We start from the raw sequence: 15,308 nt of genomic DNA, 5'->3' as shown, positions 1-15,308 counted from the left end.
TGGAGAGGGCGCTAGCTCCGCCGGCCTGTCCGGTGGGCTCGGCCTCGGGGGTCAGTGCTCTGGGCCTCATCTCACACTTCACCCTGCTCGAGCGCGGGCTGGAGGGTCAGGGCGTCCTGGGCGCGCCCCCTGCAGTCCCGGCTGAGAACGGCATGAAGTCGGCCTTGCCGCAAGGCCAGCGTGGCCGTGCCCATCCGAGCACTAAACCACGAGTCCCGTTTCCTCCGCCCGCCTCCACCCCGCAGCATCATCAACGTCAGATGGCCAGTCGGGCGGAGCTGCGGCCAGAACCCACTTCCTCGTCTAGAGCCGAGCGGCGGAGCCAATGGTCTGACGCTGACCTTGGAGCACGGGTCTCTCCCCGAAACTCCAGAGGCTGTGGACGGCACTGGACAGGGGCGCGTCTGGGATCAGCTCCACCAGCAGGCGCCCCAAGCACCGGGTGCTCAGGGAGACGAATGTGAAGAGAGCCGCCCTCGGGACGCCCGGGGGCAGACGAGACGGCGTGGGTGCCCGGGCTGGGTGCTGGGTGCCGGGCGCCCCCGCCCCACCGGCCTTCCTGCATGGGGCCAGCCAGCAGGATGCTCGTTAGGGAACTGCTCCCGGGTGGGGGCAGGGGCCGCGAGGAACCTCAGGGCCGTGGCCGGCTCCGCACACACCAGGCGTCAGAGATGGACAGGAGCAGGTTACACCAACGCCACCTGACCGTGTTCGCGGCCGTGCATGTTTTCACGTCTGCTGTTGGTCTGGGTCTTAGAGCTTCCTCAAAGGCCGACGTCAACTACCCCTCCAGTGGCCTCGTGAGCCCGCATGCCCAGCAGAGACGCTTTGGGTCCCAAAGCCCGCGCCTTAGTGACCATCAGCCCTGACTCTGCTCCTGGAAGTGCCTGAGACCTCCAGGGGTGGGAGGGAGGGAGGAGGGAGAAAGGAGAGGAGGGGGAGAAACGTAGGGGAGCAGCGGGGAGCCCCGCCTGGCTCCATGCCCTCCTGGGGCTGCCTCGCTTCTGGCCCCTCTCAGGCCAAGCACCTGAATGAGCACGGTCCTCTCGGTTCTCTGGAGCGGCCCCCAGGCCTCACCGTGCAGCCCGCGGCTCAGCGCAGCCGTTGGTTTGTGGAGACCAAGCGTCTGAGGTGCTGCTCAGAGCCTCCAGCACCTCCCAGCTGCCAGCTCCGGACCGTGCACACGCCCTCCCTGGACGACACGCACACTCCTGAGGGGCTCCCGCTTGTCTGCGGGGTTCCCCGCCAGGGCGCAGCCGGCCTGTCGTCAGGAGCCCAGGGTCACCCAGACCATGCCCTGAGTCTGGACAAGGAGCAGGCTCCAGCTGCCTAAGCGCCGGGCCGGGCCTCACACGTAGCGAGTCCACCGGGAAGCTGGGTGGCCGGGGCCAGGATGGGGCCAGGACGGATGGGGCCAGATGTCAGCTCCCCGGGGCTCCACGCTCCCCCTCCCGGCCCTGCTGTGCTCCCTCGGCCAGTTCTACCAGCCGCTCTAGCAAATTATGGAGCCTGAAGGAGTTGTGGAGACCCCCGAGTGTACCCCCGAGCGTGCCGTTGGCAGTCACGACTGCGGGCGGGCCCGGGTCTTATGGCTGGCGGCTGCAGAGAGGGCAGCTGGCGGAGGACCCTGCTCTTAACCCGCAGCGTCCACGGTGTCAGAACGGAACTGACTTGTGAGACACCGAGCTGGTGTCAGAGGGTGGGTGACCTGAGCAAGGACAAGGGGGCGTCAACACGGAGGCAGGACCCCGACCCTCCGGCTCACCGCCCAGGGCTTCCTCTCCCTTCGGGCGGTGACTAAACGCACAGGGCGTCTGTCAGCCTGGCGGGGTCGGGCCTGGACCTCAGCTCCCAGCGTTCCCCGCTCAACGCCGCTGTCTGTGGTCGCTAGGCCACCTATGCAGCTCCTGCCGCGTGCCCGGCCACTGCAGCTCCGCCACGCGCCCGCCGGGCAGTTCGGCCCACATGTGCCCGTCTCACAAGGCAGCTCCATCGCTGTGCTCCATCATGGTGCCCGCCCACGTGCCTGTCGCTGCGGTGCCCGCCTCAGGTGCCCGGCTGGCGGCGGTGCCCGTGCACTGTTAGCTTAGGCAGCCACAGAGCGGCCTGGCGGCTTCCGTTCCCCCTCGACCATGTGGTATTTTATCAAATGCGTTTTTCGACGTCAATAATTTTTTTTCTATGTTCCAAGCCATGTGGTCCCTAAGATCGTTAGAATGTCATGCGGGGGCGGCTTCGTGTTGCAACTCCCCGGACAGTCTGGCCGCTGCAGTTTCTAGGACTGAAGGGACATCTCGAAGCTGGAGAAGCCCCCACAGAAAACGAGCGAGACCCTGGGTGCCGCAGGTCCCTCTCCTGGAACTTGCGTTTGCTCTGTGCCGTGGCCGCGCTGACCTGCCGTAGCCTCTGCCCTCCCGGGCTACACACCGTTGTCCCTGGGCCACGGGGTGCTCGCCTGCCATCTCCCTCGCCTCCTTTTCAAGGCTCCCCGGCACGTTACGTGGCTGTGGCTGTGGCCTGCGCAGTCCCCCTGTGCCCTCCACACGCCTCGCTGGCGTGGCACACCAGGGTCGCCCCCTCCAGGACTGTGCCCTCATTCCTGGGACAGTGTCTGGTTCCCGAAAGTGCTGCTGGGTACACACAGTGAACTGTGCGTCGTCACTGCTGGAAACCCAGAGTCAGCACAGACCGTGTCAGGTTCAAGGGAAACACAGTCCACTCTGTCCTGTGTGTGTCAGACGACAGCCGGACTCTTTCGTCCAGGTGTCACATCTGAAAAAAAAAGTTGGCACTCCAGAGAATAATTCTCAGAGGACCTTCCAGTTGTTGGTCACACATGAGATCTCCAAGCAAAGAGCTGCTGCTCGGCCTGGAGGAGACCGAGAGGGGACGCGATGCTCCCTGACAGGTGTGAAGGGCAGCCACGTGGAAGGGAGACACGGGCTTGTCACCAGATGAACAAGGACACACAGATGGAAGAGACGGGGAAGAAAAAAAGAATGAATAGAAGGTCCACAGGTCCTCGCATCCCGGCACATTTTTGGGGGTCCTGGGAAGGCTGTGAAGTTCTTGTGTCGGGCGGGGGGTACCGCCGATCACCTCCAGGCCGGGGACAGCCTGGTTTCCCGTGGTGGCTGGGAGAAGCCAAGACCTAGAGTCGGAGCCCCTCGGGGTGGGAGGGCGGGTCTGGCAGCGCAGAGGGGGCATGGGCTGGCGGCGAGCCACTTGTAGCCTGTGCACGGGTCACGGGACCATCTCAGATGCCAGTGGGAGGCAGGCCTGGGAGCCAGGAGGCGAGGGACAGGAGCAGGCAGGCAGAACCTGGTGAGCTGCGGCCCGGCCCGTTCGTGGGCCAGACACCTGCTTCGGGAGCTCAGTCCCTGGGGGTGACCGCACCGCAGGTGGGACACAGGCTGCTGGTCGGACCCTGGTGGTCTGCCCTGGTGGGCAGGGTCCAGCAGCCTGGGAGCTGGGGAGGAGGAGGGGAGGAAGCACGCCGCGTCCAGGAACCTTCGTGACTCTGTAACCAGGATCCGGCCTTCTCTCATAAGGTGATAAAGTCACCATCGGCTCACAGACATGTCCTCCCACGTGCTCCCACCACGTAGCAAATGCCAGTTCTGAGCAAGGGCCGGAAAACAGTGGACCTCCTCCTTGAGACCCTCGATCAGTGCGCATGTGTGTTCGTGCGTGTGCCTGCGTGTGCATATGCATGCATGTGCCCTCTCCCACCTGCAGATTCTCAGGGTCTCGGGCTGGCCCCGGAGGCTGATGCTGGGGAGGAAGGTGATCCTCCAGCCGACTTACAGGAAGCCAGGCTACCCTCCAGCCCAGGGGCCTGACGAGGGCACTTCTGAACCCAGAGGAACATACTTCCACTGGTGGGACTTCTTTCAGCCTGTAGGGACAAGAACCAGGTGGAACGAGGAAGCTGTTTGTCACTGGCAGCCAACACAAGCCAAACATCCCTGCTCAGGAGGTGGCTGAGCTTGCACCCCAGCCCGCCCCCCCATCTGCCCCCTTCAGAGGCCAGGAGACGGAGACGTGCCGCACTGGGGACTCAGCTGCTTGTGGCTCCAGGCTCAGCGGGCCCTGGTGTCCACTGTCCTCACTGTCCTGTCGACTGAGGCTTCATGGCAGAAAGGCTGGGAAGCACCACACTTGAATATCAGAACTGGTCGGCAAGGTCGCCCACCTTCCAAGGCTGACGTGCCGACGCCCTAATTCTGAGGAATCAGGAGGACTGTGCCATGGGCACGGGGCGGCGGCGGCTGGACGTGGCATCTGTTCTGTCCGAATGTCCCCCCCGTGCGCTATCTACCTGGGACAGACCTCGTGCGCGACCGAAGCACCCACAGAAATGTTGCTTCCAGGAACTGCGCCGAACCTTTAGCTCGTCAAATCGAAGGTGACACGGCTCTGAGTTTCTGCAGGCACTTTTTCTCACAGCCACACAGACAGATAAATACACCCCGGCATTAGAGCAGAGCTGCAAGAAAGGGCCTCAGAGCCGTGAGTGAATCACGGGGCCGGGCGGGGAACAGGTGCAGGCGGGGGAGGGCGGGCTGACAATATTTGGCGTTTTCCACTAAGTAACCTGCAACATGATCACAGAGAAATCCTGAAAAATTCTTCCATGATCGCTGTAGCAGAAGTCCATTCATTTATCCTACAATCCACACAAGGCACCAAAAACAGTTCACAAATAACGGTTTTATAGAAAGCACGACTATTTTACACAATAAATCAAAACAGCTTAAAACTTGGCTTTTCCGCACTGTGGGAATGGAACAGGAAAGGTGGAGTTTAGAACTTTGCGGAGTGTGACCACACGACCGGATGCCAGTGCTTGGAAATGTTAGTCTAAGAAACACCTCGTGATGACCTGCCACCCAGACACAGGGAAACGAGGCGAAGAGAACTTTCTGATTTTCTACAAGATACGCTGCTTTGCTTCCGGAGGAACCCGTCCCTCAGATTGGAGAAGGAAAACGGCAAAGCCAGGAAGGGCGTGTGTGACCGAGGCGGGGTGGCTAACCCGGGAGCCCCGGAACGCCCTGTGAAGACGGGCAGGCAAGTGCCTGAGGTCAAAGGCTACCGTCAGGAAGACAGGCTTCGAGAGAGAAAGCGACGGATGAAATGATCGTTTTTTTTCCTTTCCTCTTTCCTATTTTCCCCCAAACATTCTGCAGTCTCAAGTAGTCTGATAAATGGAAAAAGTAAAAACAGCCTTATAAAAATATGCTGGCCGAGCGCTATGGTCCGCGACGATGGGGCATTCATTCCATGTTACTCAGTGCTCACTTCTCACCCACCCGTGTCCCCCGGGACTTAAAAAGGGGCATCTCACAATCCCTCACTTTTCAGAATCGCTCTGCTGGTCAGCCGGGCGGGTGGCTGACTCCTGACTCGCCAGAGAAGCCTCAGGTGGAGTTCACGGTGCCTCTGCGCTGCAGCGGGCCCGAGGTACAGAGCACCCCTGCAGGCACCTGCTATCCCAGGAAGGCGCCCCACCCCCTCTTGGCGCTCGTTGGGTCCCGGAGCTGCCTGTGCTTGCCCAGTAACTACTTTTATTGCTGGCCCCTGCCATGCACCCCAGCTGGCCGGATGGGACAGGCAGAGGGAGCCTGAGGCAACGCTGTAGGGCCAGCTGCTTCGAACCCCCAGCTGGTTCGCCCAGCTGGACTCACTCCCCGAATTGAATTCCTGACCCAGGTCGGAGAGAAGACAGGCCGCTCAGCGCCAGCCCCGCCTTCTGGCTCAGTGGGGCGCTCCCCAGAACCCCGATGAGCGACTCTCCCCCTGCCTGGTCCCCAATCCTGCTCCCGTGGTGGGGGTCGTACTCACGGGCAGCCCAGGGGCGCATCCTGCAGTCGCTGCTGCCCGCCCTCGCCCATCGGCAGCTCCCGGGCAACCTTTGTACTGGGCACAGGGCTGGACAACTCACCCTGGGGCAGCCCAGGGCGCTGGGCGGGCCAAGGGCGGAGACGGACCAGGCAGGTGCGGGCAAGGGATGAGGGTGGGGGGAGGGGCAAGGGGGAGTGCCAGCAGCTGGACAGGTGCGGGCCGGGTAGGTTTGGGGCCCTGGTGGTGCCCGGCGTCGGGCCGGTGTGCAGGTCCACGCCCACGTGCTCGGGTCCGCGGCCCCACTGGGCCGCTCTCCCTGTCCGGGGCCTGGGGACAGAGAGAATGAGCAGGGTTGGTCTGCAGGGAGGACACGGAGTCCCTTAAGGGTTGGAAGCTTCGGCTCCCAATTTCACGTGTCACAAGGGGAAATGGCTTCAAAGCTGTGTCTCAGCAGAGGACAAGGTCCCAGGGCCTGGCCGCCACCCTAAGGCTCTTTGCTCCCTCCGGGTGGGCCCACTGCTGTAACAGGGCCCGGCACTGGTTTTGCCTCTTGTGCCCTCCTTTACTGGTGGCGGGTGATTAGGGAAAATGTGGCCAAGACAGTGGCCGGGCCCCACGGTCATTGTCACAGAACTGCGGGTCATCTTGCTTACACAAAGGCCGGCGGTGCCAGCTGGGGGTCAGGCTGCTGTTTGGAGCAAGCTTCCCAGATGTCCCAGCTCCGCACGGGACCGGCTGTCCTCCCCGCCACATCGAGAGGGACATTCCAGACACGCTTCAGGTTTACAGCACTTTGGGAATCCCTGTCGTCACCGTGGCTTCAGCCTGCCAACGGCAAGCAAAGACTTCAAGGGCAGCCGGTCACTTTGGTGGGGAAGAGGCAGAGTCTGCTAGACGCAGTACCCACCCCGCCGAGGACCTCTGCCATTCGGTTACTCCTCTCCCTAGGAGCTCGGAGGCTTCAAGGACACAGGGACGCCTGTCACCCTGGGGTTGTCACAGTGGGGCTTGGCCGTGACCCCCTCTCCCCTCCACCACTTTCTTTGCCTCTGAAGAAGCTCCTATGTGGCCGTATCCAGGGGGCCTGTGGACACATGTCCTGTGGACAGTGTGGCTTTATTCCTCCACATCACTTCTGCCTACTGTCCCCAAATCAGAGGGACCAGAATTCAGGGGTCTCGACAGCGAAGCGTCTTTCGCTGAACTGAGCACTGTGACATGGCCTGAGCATGGCCCGCTTCGGTTTGGGAGCCGCTTCTGAGCTCTCTGCAGCCACACCGAGAAGCCGTTCTCCAGCTCTTTGTGACGATGACATTGACCGGATGCATCAGCTCATGAAAGTGAGGCTCGGTTTCTTCCGCCTTTGGCTTTAGCTCACCTGATTTCAGAGACTGAGCATTTTTTGTGCAGCTGGCGTACAGTATTATAGATAACTTCAGCATTTAGATAACTTAGGTCTGATGACCACGCTGTCTAGTCATCGTCTGTCACCGAGCAAACTTGTCACAAGGTTGACTGTTTTCCCCTTTATCTTTTCCCCCTCCCCCTCCCGCTCCCCTCTGGCAACCATCCGTTTGTTCTCTGTTTCTATAAGTCAGGTTTTGTTTTGTTTTGTTTTGTTTGTTCATTTGTTTTGATTTTTTAAAAAACTTCTACATATAAGTGAAATCACGCGGTACGTGCCTTTGACTTATTTCACGTAGCATAATACCTTCGAGGTCCACCCATGTTGTCACAGACGGCAAGATTTCATTCTTTTGTATTGCTGTGTACTATTCCATTGTGTGTGTGTGTGTGTATTACACCTTCTTTATTCTTCCATTGATGGACACCTGGGTTGTTACTCCCATATTTTGGCTATTGTAAATAATGCTGCGATGAAAAGATATATAAGGGTGCATATATCTTTTCGAATTTGTGTTTTTGTTTCCTTTGGATACATATCCAGAAGTGGAATTGCTGGGTTGTATAGTAGTTCTGTCTTCCATAGCGGATGCACCGATTTCCAGTCCCGCCGTCAGCGTAGGAGGAGTCTCTTTTCTCTACATCCTCGCTAGTACTTGTTACTTGTTGAGTTTTTCATGATAGCCATTCTGACCGGTGTGATGTGATATCTCACCGTGGTTTTGATTTACATTCCCGTGATGACTAGGGATGTCGGGCTTCTTTGCATATGTCCGTTGGCCATCCGTATGCCTTCTTTGGAGAAATGTCTCTTAATGTCCTCTGCCCATTTTTTGATTAGACTGTTTATTTTTTTGTCATTGAATCGTATGAGGTCCTTTTGTATTTTGAATATCAACCCCTTATGAGATAAATCATTTGCGAACATCTTCTCCCATTCAGTAGATTCTTTTCATTTTGTTGAGTTTCCTTTGCTGTTCAGAAGCTTTTTAGTCTGATAAAGTCCCATTTATTTTTTGTTTTTGTTTCCCTTGCTCAAAGGGGCATATCTAAAAAGACATTAAGACTGATGTCAAATAGCTTGTGACTTATGTTTTCTTTCAAAATATATATGATAAAAACTGAAGGCGAGACTTCGGCGGGAACGTGGAGGTCAGCAACTTCCTCCTTCTTCTCTTGGAAATCAGAGAAATGAGAATAATGAAACAAAAGATGAACCTCAAGGCCCCGAACCCTGCGTGTGCAGTCAGACTAGGGGGGAGAGACAAGCTGCCCAACAGCGGAGACAGGGCAGAGGTCACGGGGGAGAAAGGGAGAAGACAAAGGACACACCCCACAGGGTCACAGGGTCACAGGGTCACAGGGCGCAGCCCCACATCGCAGAGGCACCTGAACGCATTCGCTTCCCCACGGGAGGGGCCCGCCATGCAGAGTGGGAGCCTGGCTCCTGCCTTCCCGCCGTGGGCTGGGGAGGGAGCGTGGCCAGGGCCGGCGGCAGTGCAGACACTCTGGGGCCGTGGCACGATGCAGGTGGCAGCAGGCAAAACGGGGTCCGAATCGTGATGCGTGAAGCCGGAGGTGAGGTGATGGCTGCTTCTGTCCCATTCCAATGCCTGGCGAATGGCTGGTCCATGCTGAGTGAGTGAGTGAGGGAGTGAGTGAGTGGCTTAAAAAAAGATCTCACGCAGAATTGGTGAGCAGACGTTATAAGAAAAAAAAAAATGGCAAAAGGAAGAGATTAATCCAAGTAAAAACGAGTAGGATTCACAGAGTTCATAGAAGACGAATTCCAGTTTGCTCAATATACGGAGATCTGTAAAGATATTCAGTGATCACTCACAGTGCAAGACATGCGTATCAGAACTACACCGAAATACCACTTCCCACCGTCCGCTCGACACCAGGTCTAAAGTTCAGCGAAGTTCTTGATGAGAGACGAGGAAAGCAGGCCCGCTCACAGTCGCTCGCGGGCCTCTCAATCGGCCCCACCGCGCGCAGGGAAACTTGACCTTGAGTCTGAGCTTTATAACTATAGCTGTCTCTCTACCCAGCAATCCCCCTCCTGGAAGCGAGTCCTACCGGTAACCCTGCCCAGGTAACGCGGCTTCTGTAAGGCTATTCACTGTGGCAGCGCTGTAGGAGCACACCCAGATGCCGTGCGCTTGGGGACGGGCGTGCAGAGAGGCGCGTGCAGAGTGGGCGGGGTGCATCTGGGAGAAACACATGGCGTGTGTCCAAGGCCAACGACGTGGGAAAAGGAGGAAGGCAGATTGGTATCGTTTGTTACCTTTTTACGTAATGCGAGGAAAAATAAGAATATATTCCGATCCATGCCTGAAGATAAATTGGAAGGCAGCGTGGCAGACTGATCACGGGCCACCACGGCAGAGCTGGCCTCACGGGGCAAGGGGTGACGCTCGGCGGGCGAGGGGCCGGGAGATGTTTCACCATGTTATTTTGATTTTTGAACCTTGCGCATGTATAACCTATCCCGAAATTAAATTTTAAAAAGGCTTAAATATAAGGCATTAAAAAAGGAGAAAAGAACGTAGAACAAAAGGCACACATATTAGAAAGGAGGGAAAGATGACCATCTTTTGAAGGCGATATAATTTCTTTTTCTTGGAAAACCCCAGAAAGTCAGCAGAAAAAAAACTTGTTAGAAACGATAAGTTGACTAAGGTGGTCAATTACAAGAAGAAAATACAAAAATAGGTTCTTTCAGATATATGTCTAATAACCAATATCCAAATATAATGGAAAAAAATATCCCATTAATAATGACAATAGAGAATTTGAAATCCTTGGGGATTAAGTCATCGAGACGTAGATGTGGAGGTACGTGAGGGACACGGCGTACGACTTTGATAAACATAACATTCCACCATCCTCTCGAATTCAAAGGCTCAGTTCTGTGACGGAGGACATTCTCTCAGAAGTCACTTATAAATTCAGCACACTTCTCCCCCTAAATCTAGACAGGACAATTTTAGAAACGTCATCCAATATTTCTAGGCGAATAAATATGATATTACATGAGATGATGAACTGGGGCGGGGGGGAGGGGCGGGGATTGCCCTCCTATCTATTAAAATCACAGTAATAAGTGACAGTGACCGAAATAGTGGGCTCCAGTGGAAACGTGAACACACACATGGGACCTGATGAGACCGGAAGTGACCTCCAGTAAATGTAGGAATTTAGAAAATGCTCCGGTTGGCAGTTACACCATCAGCAGGATCAAGCCTGTTGGCGGCTCATGTAGCAAACGTAGCGTGGATACGTTTAGTAAAACTAGCAAAACGGAAGTTAAGTACCAGGGCCAACAAGCCTGGGGGGAGGGGGGTGCTGCACGGTAGCAGCTACAGGGGGGCAGGGGCGAGGCAGGTGTGACCGCTGTTTTTCGCGATAAGCCTCTTGAGATTATTCGAAGTTTTAATAACGTAAATCTGTTCCTTGAATAAAAATAAAAATTAAAAAAAATCCCTAAGCCATCCCCCTCCTCCACGATTCCCACTTCTTGGGGTAACGGGTTGGCGTGACTTTCATACACGCACCAGCCTCTTAAAGTCTATACTCGCCTCGTATTATTTCTCTTTTCAAAAGGATGCAATGTTGACATAACATTCGGCAAATCGCTTTCGTCACTCTACAGTATTTCCTGGTGTGTCCACATTCCTATTTCTTTGGGACAGATTTCTAAAAAGAAGGATGGGCTCAGAGAGGACTTGGATGTGTGGGCGCTCTCTGGAATGGCCATTCCGATTTATACACGTCATCAGGAAAGTAGGAGGCTTACCTCTTAGGCAGCTGTTTGCCATTAAAAGCTTTGTTTGTTCGATTTTTAACCTCTTAAACATTTTGCAGCCATTCTCCATAAGACCGAGCACTTTTCATGTTTCTTGACCATATGTATCTGACTTCTGTCAGCTTTTGCTCATGGCCTTTGCATGCTTGGCAACTGGGCTCTCGCGTCCCTCTTTGTTGGTGTTTTTAGGTCCCTGGGATCTGCCTTAGTGAGGAATGCGAAGATACACAGACGCAGAATGACTGTCATGAGAAAACTTGCTTTGTTCCCAGTCGCTAGGAACAGATAGCTCGGCATGCTGCGCAGGGCCGCACGGGGAAGCACCAGGGTCGGGCGGGGGCAGGGGCGGGAGGAGGAGAAACTAGAGCCCTGAGAGGGGTTTCTGCAGGAGGGCCTGGGTGAGGCGGGGTAAGCAGGCTTGGGATCGGCTGCGCTGAATAATTTCGGCAGGCTCTGGGGCTGTCCTAATTGTCTGGTATCCGACGAGAGTGACGAAGGCAGGTGGACAGCAGCTGGAGTGTGAGGGCTGGATGAAGGAGTCGGTTGGCGGTGGGCTCAGGTCTGGCTGGTTGGCATTAGAAAGGCACACACCCAGGTGCGTTGTTTGCCCCTAGGTGAGTTGCTTGCTCTCTCTCTCTCTAGGAACTGGCTGGCCCCAGAGTCCAGTTTCTCCAGCGTCAGCAAGTTCCCAGGTGTCAAAGCATCAGAATAAGAAAATAAAGACATGGTTAGAACATCTGGCTGGTTTGTCTGAGATTTCTATGCGAAGGACAGCAGGCTTTTTTTCCCTTTCCTTTCATTATTTATTTATTTGTCTGTCTGTTTGTTTGTTTGTTTTTACCACGATGACACTTCGGACCTTGTCCTGTGGAATGACATCCTGTGTGGCGATATCTTCCCTTCCCCCTGCTCTTTGATTTCCCTGCCCTCTCTGTGCCCCGTGCCTTCCACCCAGGGTTAAAATCTTGAGCAACAATGTGCAGCTGATAGGGCTGTTCTCAGACAAAACGTCATAATAATCTGATTTGCGTGACCAGAATTCGCTGTGCGGTAAATGTTAGCTCCGTCCTTATTTCCCTTATAGCATTTGGATTTTAGCATATGCCATTTTTAAGTTTTAAAAATAATTTTCTTTTCAATATGCACAGCTTTTAAGCTTATAAAGACAGTCGCATCATGGTTGAGATCATGGGTCTGTTAATCAGACAAGCTGGTTTCTTAGATCTGGACTCTGCCACTGACAGGGAGAACCTGGAGACTTTATGACACCTCTGTGCGACCCAGTTTCCTTCCTGTGGGACGACCAGCTTAGACAGGCCAGCTTTGGAGATGCGTATTTGGGGATCACCTCCAAGATTTACTAGACATGTAGCGGGCATGTTTTGCAGATTGTGTTTTAGAGAAGAACGGAGGAGTGGGTGTCTTCGGCTAGTTGCTGGGATGTAGTTTAACGACGTCACACACTTGATAAAAGCTGCCTATGAAAACCACGCAGAATGAAAAAAAAAAAAATTAAAACTTCACGCCGCTAAGTTTTACAACAGCACCACCTAGTGACGAAAACACAAAATCACATCTGCAATGCTACCCACAGTTTACGGAGGGCAAAATGTAGTAAATGAGCATAGAAAAGAAGTGAAAACTCGACTCAAATCATCTCCTTCATTATTAGAAAGCAAATATCCTATTCTGTTTCCCCAGTAACTATTGCTCCATCTCTTAATGGTTAAAAATTCTTTTTTTTTTTTTCTTCTTATCTGGGTCTGGTCAAACAAAAAGTGCCCGGTTATTGAAAGAAGTGTATTTTTTAAGGATTGGTGTAGCAGCATGATGACAGCTCATGGGTGATGTCCACCTCCATTCATTCGCTATCCGTGCTTCACCCGATTTGGTGCGCTTCCCTCTGAGACTGACCCACTCAGCCGGACCCTTATGCGTCTGGAGGATGTGAGTCAGCACGGCAGGCCCCCCACACCCCCCCGTGCAAGGCAGGGCTAAGAGAAACAGGTTTACTTTTGCAGGTAAACAGAGCTGGGTCCACTCCCAGGGCAAACACTGTTCTGGCTGCTTTCCTGGGCATATGACTGGCAGCTGGTTTCTAGTCTGTAGGATCTGGAGAACATCTTCTCCTTGCAGGGTGGTGAGGGGAGGGTGGCACAAGTGCCCATCATGGGACGAACACCCTGCCCCTCCTTACGCCCACCCGAGTGCGCTTACTGTATGTCTCCTACGGTGCTCTCTCTCCACAGCCAGGACGGTTCCCATCCTAGTATACTCCATTCTCCTCCCATTTTCGGTATATTTTACGCCTTAATGATTGAGCTTGGACTCTCCCTCCCTTCGATTTTATCCCCGATCCTTTCCAGGAAGCTACATGAAGTAGCGGGAGTCAGCGAACCATGACGCGTCACGGACTGGAACTTCGGAGGCGTGGCTTGAACTAAGTTTTAAAAAAATTCCAAACCCAACAAGTTGGAAGTATTATTTATTCAAACAAGCCAAACTCGTTTCCTTCCTTTTCGATATACTCTTACACTGGTGGAACACACACGTATAAAAATACAAGTATAAAAATAAGGTTGTTCTAGAAAACTCCAGCTTTGACGTGCACAGCGATTTGGATGCTGGCTGCAGAGCCACTTATAAGATGAAGTCGATAGCTCTTTACTCTAACCCTTGGTCCTATCACAACTTTAAATCAACACGGTCCACTAAAAATAGAGGAAAATTCCAAAAGGGACATATCATCTTGAGCATTTTCAAAAAATGCCTAAGTAACACTTAAGAGTTATATATTAAGGCTGTTGAGATACACACATCGATACATTTTGCAAAGTGTGACTTCTAGTGTCTGTTTTAGAATACAAGATTTGCAGATTTTCAGCCAGCATAGAAACACCGCTAATCCAACAGCAAAGTCCCCTTTAAACGACAACAAAAAATGAGTGTCTGCTTTAAATGACCAAACATAGGGATTATAAACTTTAAGTATATTTAACTGCACGAATTTACAGAAATCATAGGAGATACATCGTTTCAGATTACAAAAATTCCGCTTTGTTACACGACAAATCTCATCCAGATCTTTCCTTTCATAGGTACTAATACCAACAGTAAGAGAATTTCCACCCTCACTGATAAGAACATTACATCCGCAATTAGAAAAGCGAGAAAAAAATTTCAGGCTCGTACCGCTCGCTAGCAACAGAGAACATAGAACTGTATAAGAAATTGGAATTAAAGCAGTTTATTTTTGGTGATTTTTATTATAGAACAACAGATTCCTAATTACCTTTGGTCACTTTTTTTTTTAATCTCAAAAAGATAAGCTTCTTTTAACGTTTTCTAAACTTTCATTCAGAAGCATTAACTTCACAACTGTGAAGCTCATGTGAAATTGTGCTTTAGTGAAGATAAAATGAAGCCGAAACCTTCGTTAGATCGGGAAAGTCGACGATCCGCACGGAGAGCATCTAACAGAGAAAGAAATGAGACCTGTCTGCTGGAGACGCTCGCCCTCTCCTGATATTCTGACCCGTGCCTGTAACATGAATAAAAACACATGTATTCCAACTAAATGAAGAAAAATCTGTGGGAAAGCATCCATGGTGAAGGAGGTCAGGTTTCAAAGGAATTCAAGGTTTCATTCATTTTTTGGTGAGAGGACAGCTGAGCTCAATTTGCACAAAATCTATTTTACAAACTTATAACTTATAATTGTATAATTACACATCTTAGTTGGCAAAAGATTCTACTCCGAGTGACCTGGGCCGGGTACACCTGTGCAGAACCTACAACGTAGATGTCATTCAGTTGCTCTCACATGAAGAATTTTCTACCTGTAAAGGGAACTAACTGCCCACTCCCACCGCTGCCCGTGGGCGGGGGGCAAACCCCATCTGGCAGACACCATCATACCCTTTCTTGTATCCTGCGACGCTAACCAACACATCCAGAATCACCGCTTCGGCCGTGGTGTCCCAATGGCACCTGGAGGCTTTCTAAAGGACACGAAGAGCCTCTGAGCATCAGACGTCAGGTGCCCTGGAGTCACTCTCGCTGTGGGCTGAATCTGGGTTTATCGGGAACCCTTATGTGCCCCTTGGCCTGGCTTGTAGCTACGGGGCGCACTTTAAGACCATGTGCTGTAAAATCACACAGCACGACGGAGTTTAGAAACACTGGACTTCTGCATGAACGTCTATCACAAACCCGGAGAAATCTCAGGGGTAAGTGAGGAGACACTACT

The 15,308-nt window shown here is 53.4% G+C and overlaps 2 protein-coding genes across 3 annotated transcripts in view; both read right to left on the bottom strand.

Annotated features, from left to right (window-relative positions):
* Positions 1-725, bottom strand: part of FAM3B (FAM3 metabolism regulating signaling molecule B) — an 11,847-nt gene extending 11,122 nt beyond the window's left edge. The window contains 2 exon segments of the mRNA XM_039857402.1: positions 316-559; positions 691-725. Coding sequence (XP_039713336.1) covers positions 316-559; positions 691-725 — 279 coding nt within the window.
* A 9,943-nt stretch (positions 726-10,668) lies between these two features.
* Positions 10,669-15,308, bottom strand: part of BACE2 (beta-secretase 2) — an 80,664-nt gene continuing 76,024 nt past the window's right edge. Inside the window, exon 9 of one of the 2 annotated variants that reach the window (XM_039857913.1) lies at positions 10,669-12,537. In XM_039857913.1, the coding sequence (XP_039713847.1) occupies positions 12,488-12,537 (50 nt within the window). In that variant the 3' untranslated portion in view covers positions 10,669-12,487. Of the gene's footprint in view, positions 12,538-14,030; positions 14,601-15,308 lie in introns of those variants that run through there. The other variant, XM_039857912.1, reaches the window with a different exon arrangement.

This window comes from Pteropus medius, unplaced genomic scaffold (genome assembly GCF_902729225.1).
Source record: "Pteropus medius unplaced genomic scaffold, Ma_sr-lr_union100, whole genome shotgun sequence".
Taxonomy (NCBI): Eukaryota; Metazoa; Chordata; class Mammalia; order Chiroptera; family Pteropodidae; genus Pteropus; species Pteropus medius.
This window is presented reverse-complemented; position numbering and strand designations above follow the sequence as displayed.